General features: G+C 53.3%; 1 protein-coding gene across 2 annotated transcripts in view; it reads right to left on the reverse strand.

Annotated features, from left to right (window-relative positions):
• Positions 1–260: 260 nt before the first annotated feature.
• KCND3 (potassium voltage-gated channel subfamily D member 3) overlaps positions 261–13,086 on the reverse strand; it is an 84,127-nt gene continuing 71,301 nt past the window's right edge. Inside the window, exons 3-7 of one of the 2 annotated variants that reach the window (XM_058819429.1) lie at positions 10,665–10,766; positions 6,467–6,559; positions 3,749–3,805; positions 2,693–2,940; positions 261–450 (exon numbers count right to left, since the gene is read on the reverse strand). In XM_058819429.1, coding sequence (XP_058675412.1) covers positions 261–450; positions 2,693–2,940; positions 3,749–3,805; positions 6,467–6,559; positions 10,665–10,766 — 690 coding nt within the window. The remainder of the gene's footprint in view (positions 451–2,692; positions 2,941–3,748; positions 3,806–6,466; positions 6,560–10,664; positions 10,767–13,086) is intronic. The other variant, XM_058819430.1, reaches the window with a different exon arrangement.

Consider the following 13,086-nt stretch of genomic DNA (forward strand, 5'->3'; position numbering starts at 1 on the left):
TTCTGTCTGGTGCCCAGCTCTGCCCAGTGCCTGCTTCTGCCCGGTGCCCAGTCCTTCCCAGTGCCCAGTGCCCGGTCCTGCCCAGTGCCCGGTGCCCAGTCCTGCTCGGTGCGCGGTCCTACCCGGCGCTCAGTGCCCAGCGCTCAGTGCCCAGCGCTCGGTGCCCAGTGCCTGGTCCTGCCCGGCGCTCGGTGCCCGGCGCCCGGTGCCCGGCGGAACGCAGAGCTCGGGGGCTCCGCGGCTGCAGCGCCGGGCCGGGCTCACAAGGCCGAGACCTTGACGACGTTGGGAACGTTCGTGGCGGGCCCGGGGCTGCCCGGGCCGGGCCTGCTCTCGCCCTCGGGCGTCAGCGCGGGCGGCGTGGGGATGCTGATGATGGCCGTGGTGATCTGCCCGGCCTTGCAGTTCGGCCGCAGCCCGTCGTCCGACTTCATGTTGAGGCTGGAGCGGCTGCAAAACAAATTTAGCGCTTGGCTTGGTCCTCAGAATGAGGCACTAGGAAGGATGGGCACGGTCGTGGTTCTTAATCAGGATCTTATTCAGCTGAAATATTCAAAGGCTCCATTTAAACCTCCCCCCTTTCCTGCAAGGCACCATTTATGTCTACACAGATTACGCCGAGCTCTGGTAATGTTCCCCCTGGTTAGGAGACAGCTCCTCACAGGGCAAATTGCTCCGTTTCCATTTCCTTCTTGCATAATTCTAGTTTATTTAAAAGGACATCTAAATACACTGGCCTGGGTAGTGCATCTTTTCAGAGCACAGGTAGTTCTTTCTGAGAAAGATGTTGCCTTTCTTGCATTTCAAATACCTCTTTCATATTCACCGTCCCTTGATCCTTTCTATTTTATTTCTCTCTGCAGTAGTTTCAAGGATGTGACAGCTGGGAGCATTCTTATTAGATCTGCATCAATTGCATCCTATAATTAATTACAGGGGGAAAATGATAGGTTGATTTCTGTGCATCTGCACAGCTGCAGGAGTCTGCTATTAGCAGCCCAACGTGTTCATTTTCCACACAAGGCCTGTCCTTTCAGCATGGAAAGCTCCCAGTCGGGAGCTGCTGCTGTTCCCTTGAGTGACTCACCTGGGGATGGTTTCTGATCCCCCAAACATCCAGGAACAGATCCCACCCCAATGCCCCTAGTGGGCCTGGGTGCTGTGCCAGTGGTAACCAGCACACCCAGCTGGTCACATTCCACACAAAAAATAACTGAAAAGCTTTTTTTTCTCTCTCCATCCTTGCCCAGTTTGGTAAGCAAGTGAAATAAATGTTGACATTTAAAATATCACCAGCATCTGATTTAGCAGCCAGAACAGTTGACATTCCCCTGAATTACTGCTTCAGGTGCTGGTTTAAAATATTGTCATACTGAAACTGGAATAGCTGGAGGCTTGTTTTGTGCTTACTCATTCATAATTCATGCTCTGAAATGCCCTCCTGGCACCAAGTAATCACTTGCTGCCCTGAAGGCAGCTTTGTTTGGGTTTGTATGTCCCTTTGATAGGAGTGGGGAGAAGAGGAATGGGACATTCAAAATCAGCCCTGGTGCACAAAAAACTTAATGGGCTGAGGGGGATTTAGAAAGTAATTTAATATTTGCAGGAATTATATGGTGAATAAATGATTCTTCTTCAGCAATTTATGTATAAAATGAAATTTTAACCATTTTCTATTAAGGGGCACTTCACCTGTGTGCTTTATGGCTTTTTAGGTCACAGCTACTAAGGCACCACTGTGAAATTCCTCTGATTTGCTTCCCAGTGATGTTTGGAGTGGCAATTTTGGGTTTTGGACGGTGGAAATCAGTGGAGTGTCCCGTGGGACCACCTCAGCCCTCCAAGAGCTGTGGCCGACAGAGCTGCTGGCCCGATGATTTTGCCAAGTGTCCTCTGGGGGCAGAGCCTTTGCTGCCATCCACCCTCCAGGCTGCCCTGGGGCCTGGGGCAGCTTTCACCTGCTCCTTCCTTGCCAGGACAGCCGGGAGCCACCTCCCTTGGGTCACCGCTGGGGGGGAGACAAACAGGCTGCCACCAGCCCCTGCCCCTGGCTGGAGAACGGCCCCACAGCTGGGCACAGCTGGGTAGAGTCCTGCCAGCCCTGCAGCTGGGCACAGCTGGGCACAGCTGGGTACGGCCTGTCAGCCCTGCTAGCCCTACAGCTGGGTGCAGCTGGGCATGGTCTTTCCAGCCCCACAGCTGGGCACAGCTGGGCACAGCTGGGTAAAGTCCTGCCAGCCCTGCAGCTGGGCACAGCTGGGTACGGCCTGTCAGCCCTGCTAGCCCTACAGCTGGGTGCAGCTGGGCATGGTCTTTCCAGCCCCACAGCTGGGCACAGCTGGGCACAGCTGGGTAAAGTCCTGCCAGCCCTGCAGCTGGGCACAGCTGGGTACGGCCTGTCAGCCCTGCTAGCCCTACAGCTGGGCGCAGCTGGGCACGGTCTTTCCAGCCCCACAGCTGGGCACAGCTGGGCAAAGTCCTACCAGCCCTGCCAGCCCCACCCTGGGCACACCCCGGGCACAGTTCCATACCTGGCGGTGAGGGAGGGCTGCTCGCTGCCCGGGATGTGGATGGCGCTCGGCTCCTGCATGCTCCGCAGCCGGGCACAGCCGGGCACAGCCGGGCACAGCCGGACACAGCCCTGCCACCCTGCCAGCCCCACCCTGGGCACACCCCTGCCGTCCCCCGGTACCTGGCGGTGAGGGAGGGCTGCTCGCTGCCCGGGATGTGGATGGTGCTCAGCTCCTGCATGCTCCGCAGCCGGGTGGCGGGCACGCTGCAGTTGGGCAGCGCCGCGCTCCGCTTGTGCCGCCGGGAGCAGCAGGACGCGCCCAGCCCCGCCTGGCTGGACACGGACGGGCTGCGGGACGAGGGGTAGTTCTGCAGGGAGCTCTCCATGCAGTTCTGCTCGAACAGCTGCTCGTCGATGAACTCGTGGTTCTGCGGGGAGAGCGGAGCTGTCACTGACGGGCGGCGGCCCTGCCCTGCTCAGGGAGATGCTCAAGGCGCCGCCAGGGCTGCGCTGGGCAGGGCACTCCTGCCAGGGCTGCATTGGGCACTCCCCGAGGAGAGATCTGCCCTGCCCTGCCCTGCCCTGCCCTCTCTGCCAGCGGGGAAATGAGAGGAGCTGTGGCATGAGAAAGGCATGAGGCCATCGCTGCTCACACAGCCTCCGTGGGGTTTGGATTTCTCTTCATCTCTCACTGCATTCCAGAACGGCCTCAAAAAGTCTGGAGTGCCACGTGGTTATGAAAGCCAAAAGGAGCTGATGCTCCTCTTCTTCGTGCCTGGGGGCAGGACTGTATTTTATTTCACCTGGCCAGAGAACTTTATGCTTGCATTGGGTGGTGGGTTCAAAGCATCCCTGCAGCGCATGAGCTGGGGGCAAAAACACTGCAGTGAAGGGAGGGAAGGAAACTCAGGAAGCTGAATCTATAAAGAGCTTTTGTGGTAAGGAACCAGAAATCCTGAAAGAAAGAACTGCCATGTGTGGCTGAGGACACCCAGGTGGAGGGAACAGACCTCGTCCAGTCCCTGTCGGCTGCAGAAACGATGGGAGACAAAAGCAACCATGCTGAGGGCAGCCACCAGATCCCACTGGGACAAGGCACAATCCCACAGGGAACAGGAGCACGGGAAAGCCAAAGGGAGCCACGTGCACAAACCCCAGGACAGGAGCACGAGGAGAAGGAAGCAAACACCGTCCAGAGACACGTCACAGAGACCACAGAGAAAACAGAGTAAATACCTTGATGGTGGAAGTTCGTACAGATAACAGGGGATCATCCACAAGATAGGACAATCCCTACGGGACAACATGCCAACAGAAGATAGAAACACAGTTCATTGTCCATTCCAGCATCCACAAGTTCAGTCCCAGCACTGCATCTCTGGCCTCAGCATTCCTGCTCAGGTTTGAATGGGCAACAGAACCTCCTCTCAGGCCCCTCAGCCAGAACCCTTCTGCCAATTCAGCTTTTGAGGGCTCTGTCCATGGGAACAGAGCAGAACCAGAGCAGCTTTATTGCTGCGGTCCTTTGGGAGCCAAAGGCAAACAAGGTTCCAGCTCTGATGCACAGAGCACAGACTGGGATTGTTCTGCTGTCGTGTCACCAGTGGGGTTTGATCAAGCTCTGTGAAAGCACAGAAGAAGGGTTTGGGTTGAAGGGCTGGGCTCAGGGCACTCAGCACTCGGAGAAAACACAGCATGTGAATGTCCAGAGCTGGAATGGGAGAGAAAAACCTCCCTTTGTTTGAACCAGCTCTGTCTGCTGTGGGAATATGACAGAGTAATCTCTGTGGTGGCAGCTCCAAGCACTCCAGGGTCACTTTGTCATCTGACACAGCAGATCTGGGGCCACTCACAGCCACTCAGCTGGAAGGGTGTGCCAGCAGCAGCCCAGACACCAGGCCAATAAATAATGGACTCTGAGCATCCTCTGCCTGCCTTCAGAAGGGTGAATTGCCCATTGAAACAAGCTTGCAACCATGGTACATTCCTCATTCCATTCCTGCAACTCGCTCACAAAATGACTCTTCAGTGTTTAAAAATGCTTTTACTGCAATTCAAATTTCCTGCTGCACAATGTTCTAATAGATTATGTGGAGTACAGGATCTGCACACAAACCCATTGAACCTTCTGGCCCGATAATTCCAGAGCAGGATCCAAACCTGCTCTCTGATTTGGTGCTGCACTGTGGCAATAACTGGCTGAAAAGCATGAGGGAAAACCCCCTTTGTGCAGATTCTCCTTCTGAGCTTTAATCCAGATTCAAGCATCACTGTTATTGCCATTGTTTGCTGAAAATCTGGAACATTTTCAGTCCCTGCCACTCATTGTCTATTGTGTCTATTGTGGTACCACACCCACTAATTAGGGCACCACAGCACTAATTAGGGCACATTTTGGTTCCTTCAGTGATGCTCACCTGCCCCTGCACAGGTCAGAATTTCAGCTCCTTCTGCTGCAGCCCCTCTGCTCAAAGTGGGGCTGTGAAATGGGGGCACAGTTCTGAAGGGTTTGGGCAGAGAGTTTGAAACTGAAGAGTCAGGTTGTGAAATATCTGCTGGTAATGTAACATTGAAATAAAGCGTGAGCTGTGTAAAACAGATTCAGGAGCCATTGACACAGGAGGAATCAGTTCCTGCCCTTGCCCTGGGACCCTCAGAGCTCCTGTAATTATTCCTCAGCTTCCTCCCATGTCTCTCTGAGGCCCAAGTGCTGCACCAGCCAAACTATGGAAGTGAAGGTGATTTGTCTAAAAGAAACCCTTGCGAGGCAGAAATCAAAAGCACCCTCGGTGATGGATGCAGATAGGAAAAGGCATGAATATTTCAAATGTTAACCTCTCTCCATTCTCCCTAGAATGAATCATGGTACAGATAATGTGTTCCTTTACTGCAGAACCTTTTCTATAAACCTGGAAGCAAAACATCTGTGTCAAACAAATATCTGAAATGTTCCCAAAGACTTCTGCACACACAATTAGTCATTAATGCAAAATAAAACTCTCACTCCCAACACCTTGCAGGATGCAAACAGAACAGTCATGCTGTAAAACTGGCTGTGGGATAAATCAGCTGCAGCCAGAGATGAGCAGAGCTGTGTGCAGCCTTAAACCCTGGCACAGGCTCACCCTCTCTGGGCCATCCCAGGGCTAAATGTTCATTTTCCCAGAATAAATCAGCTGCCCTTAACCAGAGATGAGCAGAGCTGTGTGCAGCCTTAAACCCTGGCACAGGCTCACCCTCTCTGGGCCATCCCAGGGCTAAAGGTTCATTTTCCCAGCCCTGGGCAGTGGGGCCAGGCTGTGCCTGGGGGTCCCAGCAGCACCAGCAGCACCAGCAGCACCAGCAGCGCCTTTCTCGCAGGCAGCAGAGCTGCTCTGGTGCTGCTCAGCCCCACTGAGGGGCGTGGGATGTGTGGAAATGCACCCGGGTCTCTCAGGAGCACTGAAAAAATGAAATTTCTTATTCTGACATCTCCCTGAGCCCTGGCTGACATCCACGTGTGCTCAGAGGCTGGGAAGCTGCTGCTGGCTCTGTGCAGGGAGGGACTGAGGGCAGCAGGTGATCCCATCCCATCTTTGTCCCTCTGCACAGGAATTCCTGCTCTCATTGCACAGACAATGAGGTAAAAGTGCCTTTCACCCACTGCCGACGGTTCTGGGGAGCCCAGGGTGGGTGCCAGCCCCAGGGGATGTGCCAGGGGAGCCCAGGATGGGTGCCAGCCCCAGGGGATGTGCCAGGGGTACCCAGGGTGGATCCCAGCCCCATGGGAATGTGCCAGGGTGGATCCCAGCCCCAGGGGATGTGCCAGGGGTACCCAGGGTGGATCCCAGCCCCACAGGGATGTGCCAGGGATACCCAGGGTGGATCCCAGCCCCAGGGGATGTTCAGGGGTCCCTCGGAGCCCCCGGCGCAGCCCCCCAGCCCTGCAGGGCCGTGCCCTGTGCCGGCACTCACCGTTGTTTTTTCCAGGCAGTGCAGCAGATGGTGGTGTTGGCTCTCGATTAAGGAGGTGCCTTTCGTCATGTGCTGCTCCTCCTCGGTGGATCCCTGAGCAGCCGCGGAAAGAGGAGGGAACAAAACCCCAACAGGTGAAAATCCAGGAGAACAGCCAGAGCCTGCGGGGGCTGGCACGGGGGTGAGGAGGATTCCGGCGCTGCCAGCTCCCAGGATTGCTCAGGGTTTCATTGATGATTTCCCTTGTCCGCAAAGGGAAAGAGGTGCACAAAGCACAGGCAGGGGGTGTGAGGTGTCTGCAGTGCCTAAATCTGAGAGGAAATATCAATGTGCATGGCTTGAGTTGCTGCTCAGGAGAGGAAACGGGGGGCAGAACATCCTGCCAGGACATTGCCTGTGGCCCTCGAGGGGATCCAGTTCAGCCCTGGTGAAAGCATTGCAGTTAAACACAGCCCAGCATTAAACACTGTGGAATACTGTGAAATACCGTGAAATATTGTAAATACTGTTCAATACTGCTCAATACTGTTCAATACTGCTCCATACTGCTCAATACTGCTCAGTACTGTTCAATAGTGATCAATAGTGATCAATACTGCTCAATACTGTTCAATACTGTTCAAAGCTGTTCAATACTGTTCAATGCTGTTCAATACTGCTCAGTACTGCTCAATTCTGTTCAATACTGCTCAGTACTGCTCAATTCTGTTCAATACTGCTAAATACTGTTCAATACTGCTCAATGCTGTTCAATACTGCTCCATACTGTTCAATACTGTTCAATACTGTTCAGTACTGTTCAACAGTGATCAATACTGCTAAATACTGTTCAATACTGCTCAATGATGTTCAATACTCTTCAGTACTGTTCAACAGTGATCAATACTGCTAAATACTGTTCAATACTGCTCCATACTGTTCAATACTGTTCAATACTGTTCAGTACTGTTCAATAGTGATCAATACTGCTAAATACTGTTCAGTACTGTTCAATACTGTTCAATACTCTTCAGTACTGTTCAACAGTGATCAATACTGCTAAATACTGTTCAATACTGCTCAATGCTGTTCAATACTGCTAAATACTGTTCAATACTGCTCAATGCTGTTCAATACTGCTCAGTACTGTTCAATACTGTTCAATACTGATCACTACTGCTCAATGCTGTTCAATACTGTTCAATACTGCTCAATTCTGTTCAATACTGCTCCATACTGTTCAATACTGTTCAATACTGATCACTACTGCTCAGTTCTGTTCAATGCTGCTCAGTGCTGTGCCCACTGCTGCCCTGCCCTGGGTGCCACTCCCAGCTGGTGCTGTGGTCCCCAGGTGCAGGAATAACCGAGTGTGCCAGAGCCAGAGCACAGCTGGAGTGGCACACTGAGGAATCTGCCTTCCTGAACACAGAATTAACAGACTCCTGTGGGAATGCAGCTTAGGCAGGTTATGGATTTTTTGTGCCTGTTGTTTTGGAAGATGAACATTCTCAGATGTATTTTTAGAAGTGGCCTAAAAAAAAAATAAATAAATGAGTTCAGTTTTTCTTATTACCAATGCTACTGATGAGGTAACAGCTCCAGCAGGCCCTGCTGGCCCCTGCTGGGATGTCTGACTGCACTGGAGCCTGCCTGGAACGTTCCCCAGGGAGCTCCTCGGGAGCCCTAAAGCTGAGATGATGCTGCACTAAAGCTCTGGGAGCAGAGGGAGGAAGAGCACATATTGCAAACACTATTCTTCATATGAGGATTTGCCTGAGAGGAAATCAAAATGGGGCCTGAAAGCCAAGAGAGCAGGCCTGAGAGAAGAGAGGGGGAGAGAGGATGAGAGGGTGAGAGAGTAAAAGGGATAAGAGAGTAGAAGGGGTAAGAGAGCGAGGTTCCCGTTCCAAAACAATAAATCATCTTCTGTGTTGAATATTCTAATTCTCACTAACCAATCTAGTACAAAACACAAATCCTGCAGCATTTCCATACAGCCTATAAGAATCATTACATTACCATCCTGTGTTACATTTTAAACCCTAAAAACTCCTCTTTGGGCCCCTTCTGCCAAGCTGTAGGGTCTGCTCTGAGCCTTGGGCCTGTCTGCAAGCAGAGGGTGTTGTTCCATCAAAAGGGGATCACCTTCAGTGGCCACACCATTGTTTTCCTGTTGTTCAGTAACTGAGGGATCTCAAAGCTTGCTTTCATTCCAATCTCACTTATAGTTTCCATATTCCCAAAATCTTTTGCCAGGCAATCATATTGATAAGGCTTTCCTGTTCCATCTCCCCCAACAGGCTCGGGGGTGGCAGTGCCAGGAGGTGGCTGAGGCTCAGGAGATAGCGCCTCTCCCTCCTCATCCTCCTCCTGAGCAGGAGCCCCAGGGCAGCCCGGGTGGGAAATGGCCCCAGATGTGCAGAGCTGCTGGCCAGGGTTGGGCCAGCTCCCTGTTTGGGGTTTTGGGAGCAGGGCTGAGGGAAGGGATCCTCAGAGTGGGCCCTGCACCCTGGGCTGAGCAGGCAAACAGAATCTGGGTCTGCAGCAGAGGAGTTTGGCTGCAGTGAAGAGAGCTGAGCTCCCTGAGCAGGGATGCCAGGTTGGCAAGGCTTTGGTGCCAGCCACCATTCGGTTTGCTCTTGGAAGGCATTCAGGGAAGCTGCAGCACGCTGTGGTGTCAGCTCTGACACCCAAAATTCTTCCTTTTTACCTCAATGTTAGTGCTCACCAGTGGGCCCTGGTGAGCTGGCCCAGGGCTGCACTGGCCCTGCCCAGCCTTATCTGGGGCTTGAGAAAGGCCCCAGAGCTGCCAGCCTGCTGTTCCTGGGCATTCACCTCCTGGCACTGCAGCTCAAAGGGAATTTCAGCTCTACAAGGAGATTAGTGCTAAGAGGATATGTAGGCTGCTTCCATGGGAAGGATCTCACCATCCCTCGAGCACTTCTGACATAAAGCCCACTAAAAAAAACCCTCTAAACGAGAAGAAAACAGTCTGAGCACTTGGTGTCTGGATGGCAAATGCCACAAATCCACACGTTTGTGGAGCACGAGCCTCTGGGAGCTGATCTCCTTCTGCTGCTGTCCTTGGATGGATCCTTTCCTTCCTTTGCCATTCCCTCTGCTGGGGGCTCCGGGCTGGGGACCCCTGGGGACCCCTGGGACCCCCAGCTCCTCAGGGAACTCATCCTGCTCCTGTCCCAGCCCTGCTGCTCCTCCCAAAGCAGGGAGAGGAAATCCAGGATTGGATCCCGAGTGAGGCTGCACAGATGCATCCTGGCTGGCTCTGGGGCTCAGGCATCCTTCATCTCTCTGTGTCTTTGCTCCCCACGTGCACGACAGGCTGATTTATTGGAAATGGAATCCATGAAATGTGCTAATACCTGCTCTGGTGTTGATCAGGCTTAATGTAATCACCTCCTCTCGTGTCTTCTGCTTCTGCTGAGCAATCTGAGCGCTTAAAAACTTTCCTGAGCAGCCAGAGGCCTCTGGAGGCCTTTAAAAATAAACCCAGCACAGGCAGCCCGAGCCAGGAGCCAGGGAACATCTCCCTGTCCGGCTGGGGATGGGCAGAGAGGGCACAGCAGCCTGCTGAGGGAGACATGGAGGGCAGGGGGGTTTATAGTGAGGGCAGGGGTGCTTATAGTGAGGGCAGGGGGGTTTATAGTGAGGGCAGGGGTGTTTCCATAGAGGGCAGGGGTGTTTCTAGTGAGGGCAGTGTGACCCAGCCCAGCCCCAGCAGCTCTGGCACAGAGCAGAGGGAGCTGAGAAAGAACCTGCTCTGCCTGCAGGGCAGCTCCTGTCCTATCTCCCATCCCATCTCCTGTCCCATCTCCCATCCCATCTCCTGTCCCATCTCCCATCCCAGCTCCTGTCCCATCTCCCATCCCATCTCCTGTCCCAGCTCAGCCAGGAGGCTCGGGGAGCCTTTTCTGCCCTGTGGTGCAGCAGCTGGGCTCCAGATGTGCCCGCACCCCGAGTGGGACACTGAGTGTGACCCTGAGTGTGTGACCCTGCGTGCGTGACCCTGCGTGCGTGACCCTGCATGGGAGCCCGTGTGTGTCCCCACGTGTGACCTCTGTGTGTGATGCCAAGGGTGTCCCCCTGCGTGACCCCACGTGCCAAGGGGGACAAGGGGGAGCTGGGAGCCAGGGAGGGACGGGAGCAGGGTCAGGAGCCGGAGCAGCAGCAGCAGCAGGGCCCGGCTGTGGTCACTCACCGGCAGCTCGAGGGCCTCGTTGAGCAGCCCGTTGCGCTTGCTGTGCAGGTAGGCGTTGGAGCTGCCCGTCTTGGCCACGCGGATCCGCGCCAGGCGCGCCTTCTGCGGGGACACAGGGACAGGGACGTGGGGTTAGGGACTCTGGGGTCGGGGACAGTGGGCTTAGGGCTGGAGGACGCTGACGTTGGGGCTTTGCCCGTGCTCTGCACATGAGGTGCCTCCGTTTATCACATTACCCCCCGCCCCAGCCCCTCCAAACCTCTCAGTGTGTCCCAGCCCTGTCCTTGTCCCCTGCTCTGCTGGGGCTGCAGCAGCACAGGGACACAGAGCCCTGCAGCGGCACTGCTGCTCCATCGGCTGTGGCATCTGATAAAATAACTGTCCAAAAATACACACCTCCAGGGGGACAGCACAGGTGATAAAAGCGCTCCAGAAAAATGGCAACAAGAAAAACCAGACCTTACCTCTTCCTTTTAGATAATTCCATTTAGCATTTTCATTTTTTCTTTCAATGGCTGCCTGCTTCTCTGTAGAGTGATTTGCCTTTTTTCTTTTCTACTGTTAATTTATGACTCAAATGCCATTAAAAGTAAATACATTAAATAGCTGCAGCTATTAAAAAATAATTACATTGTGCTGTAGTTTAAAATGCTGCATAATCCCTTAAATAACATGGAGCTCGTGATTTTCCCCTCTAATTAGAGGTGCTAATGGGTAAACGCTGTAGGAAGAGGAAAGCAGGAGGCAAAAATCTGCAGTGGGTCCAGAGAGTGGAGCCATTTCAGAGCTCTGTCCCTGTCCAGGTGTGAGCCACTCTGGCCCTCAGTGCTGGCAATGTCTGCAGTATTTGTTTAACCTCACGCCCCTGTGGTGCCCCTGCAGACAATTCCTCAGGCAGAGACACCCGTGGGTAAAGTTGGCAGCTTTAATTGGGTGACACAGACTCTGACCAGGCTGAGAAATAGGTCTTCTTTTGACCCCCCAAAACGGGGACACCTGAAATTGGCTTTGTTTGCTATACCTCACCTAGATTTCCTTGTCCCATTTTAGTGCTGAGCCTCCTGATCAGTGTGAGATCAGTGAGATCTCTGTGCTGGGCCAAGGAGCTGCCTGGGACAGGGGCAAGGCACAGACTGAGAGCACAATGAGAAATGAACTGGATCTTCACTTTTTGTGAACCTTTCCCAAGCTATGGGCTGCTCCAGGCCCTGGAAAAGGACTGGCCCAAGGACTGGCCTTAGGCTGTGACCTGGCACAGGATCCATGGGGATTGCTGCTGTGGGAGAGAGCTGGGATAGGGGACTGAGCAATATTTCCATTTCCATGGCATTGTCCCTCTCTCCTGATCATTACGTTGCCATTGAATGGGTCCTTCTAAACACAAGCATGTGCCTTTGTGTGTCTGTTCCTTACATGTCACAGGGATCCCTCTCTCCTAATCAGGAGTGGATTTTGCGTGCAGTGCTGGTTTTTCCAGGGCTGCTCTCGTGGTCAGCACCATCAGAAGGTTCCCACTTCTCTCTGTGCCAGATAAAACATCAGCTCCTCTGCTGGAGGAATTGCCAGTGCCCACTCACCTCGCCTGTAGCAGGAAGGTTCATCCTCATCTCCAGTTCAGTCAGTTGGTAACGTGGACTCAGTCTCAGGCTGTTGTAATGAACATTATTCCCTTTGCCTCCAGGCTAGCAGGGGATCAAGTATTAATAGCTGTACTCCATGTGGAGTGGAGACGGTTCTGAGGTCTGCTCTCTTTTCCTTTTGAAACAGGGCCACTTGCTATCTAAATAATTAAGCCCCACAGCTTTTGTAGTTTGGAGCAGACGTTGTTATTTTAAAAATGTCAGTGGGGCAGGACAGAAGTTAATCCTGCTCTCCTGCACAAAGGATGGGCTGGGATTGTCTCAGCGCCCAGCTCCGGTCCCCATCGTGATTAAATTTGGTAGATATCTTGATTAACTCAGCTAGAGAAGTTAATTAAAATTGGTGCCTAAAATTGGTTTGGCCCTCCAGACATTTTCTTCCATTGCACTAGAAACAACTTTGAAACAAGAGCTCAGGTTTTTCTGTGAATGTGCAAATGTGAATTTTCTGCGAGTGTCTCTGCTGGGTGGCACAAGCTCTGCCTGGCTTTGGGTCCCTGTCCTGTGTCTCTGTGGGCTCTGACACTACAGAAGGGTTTCAGATCTTCCAAATTCTGCCAGTTTCTGCCACATGTGGGCAGGTTTTTGTCATCCCTGTCCCGCAGAGCTCCTGGCCCGGGCACTGAGCATGGGCAGGTGCAGGCCTGTGGTTCCCTGCTGCAAACATCATTTGGGGGGGATGGCTGTCTTTGCATCTTCCCCCCAAAAGTGACAGACTAAAGGTCACCAGGGCCGGGCCTGAGCTCACAGTTACTGAAATAACCCCTGCACAGGAGGCTAAA

This window comes from Ammospiza caudacuta, chromosome 24, assembly GCF_027887145.1.
Source record: "Ammospiza caudacuta isolate bAmmCau1 chromosome 24, bAmmCau1.pri, whole genome shotgun sequence".
NCBI classification, from domain to species: domain Eukaryota; kingdom Metazoa; phylum Chordata; class Aves; order Passeriformes; family Passerellidae; genus Ammospiza; species Ammospiza caudacuta.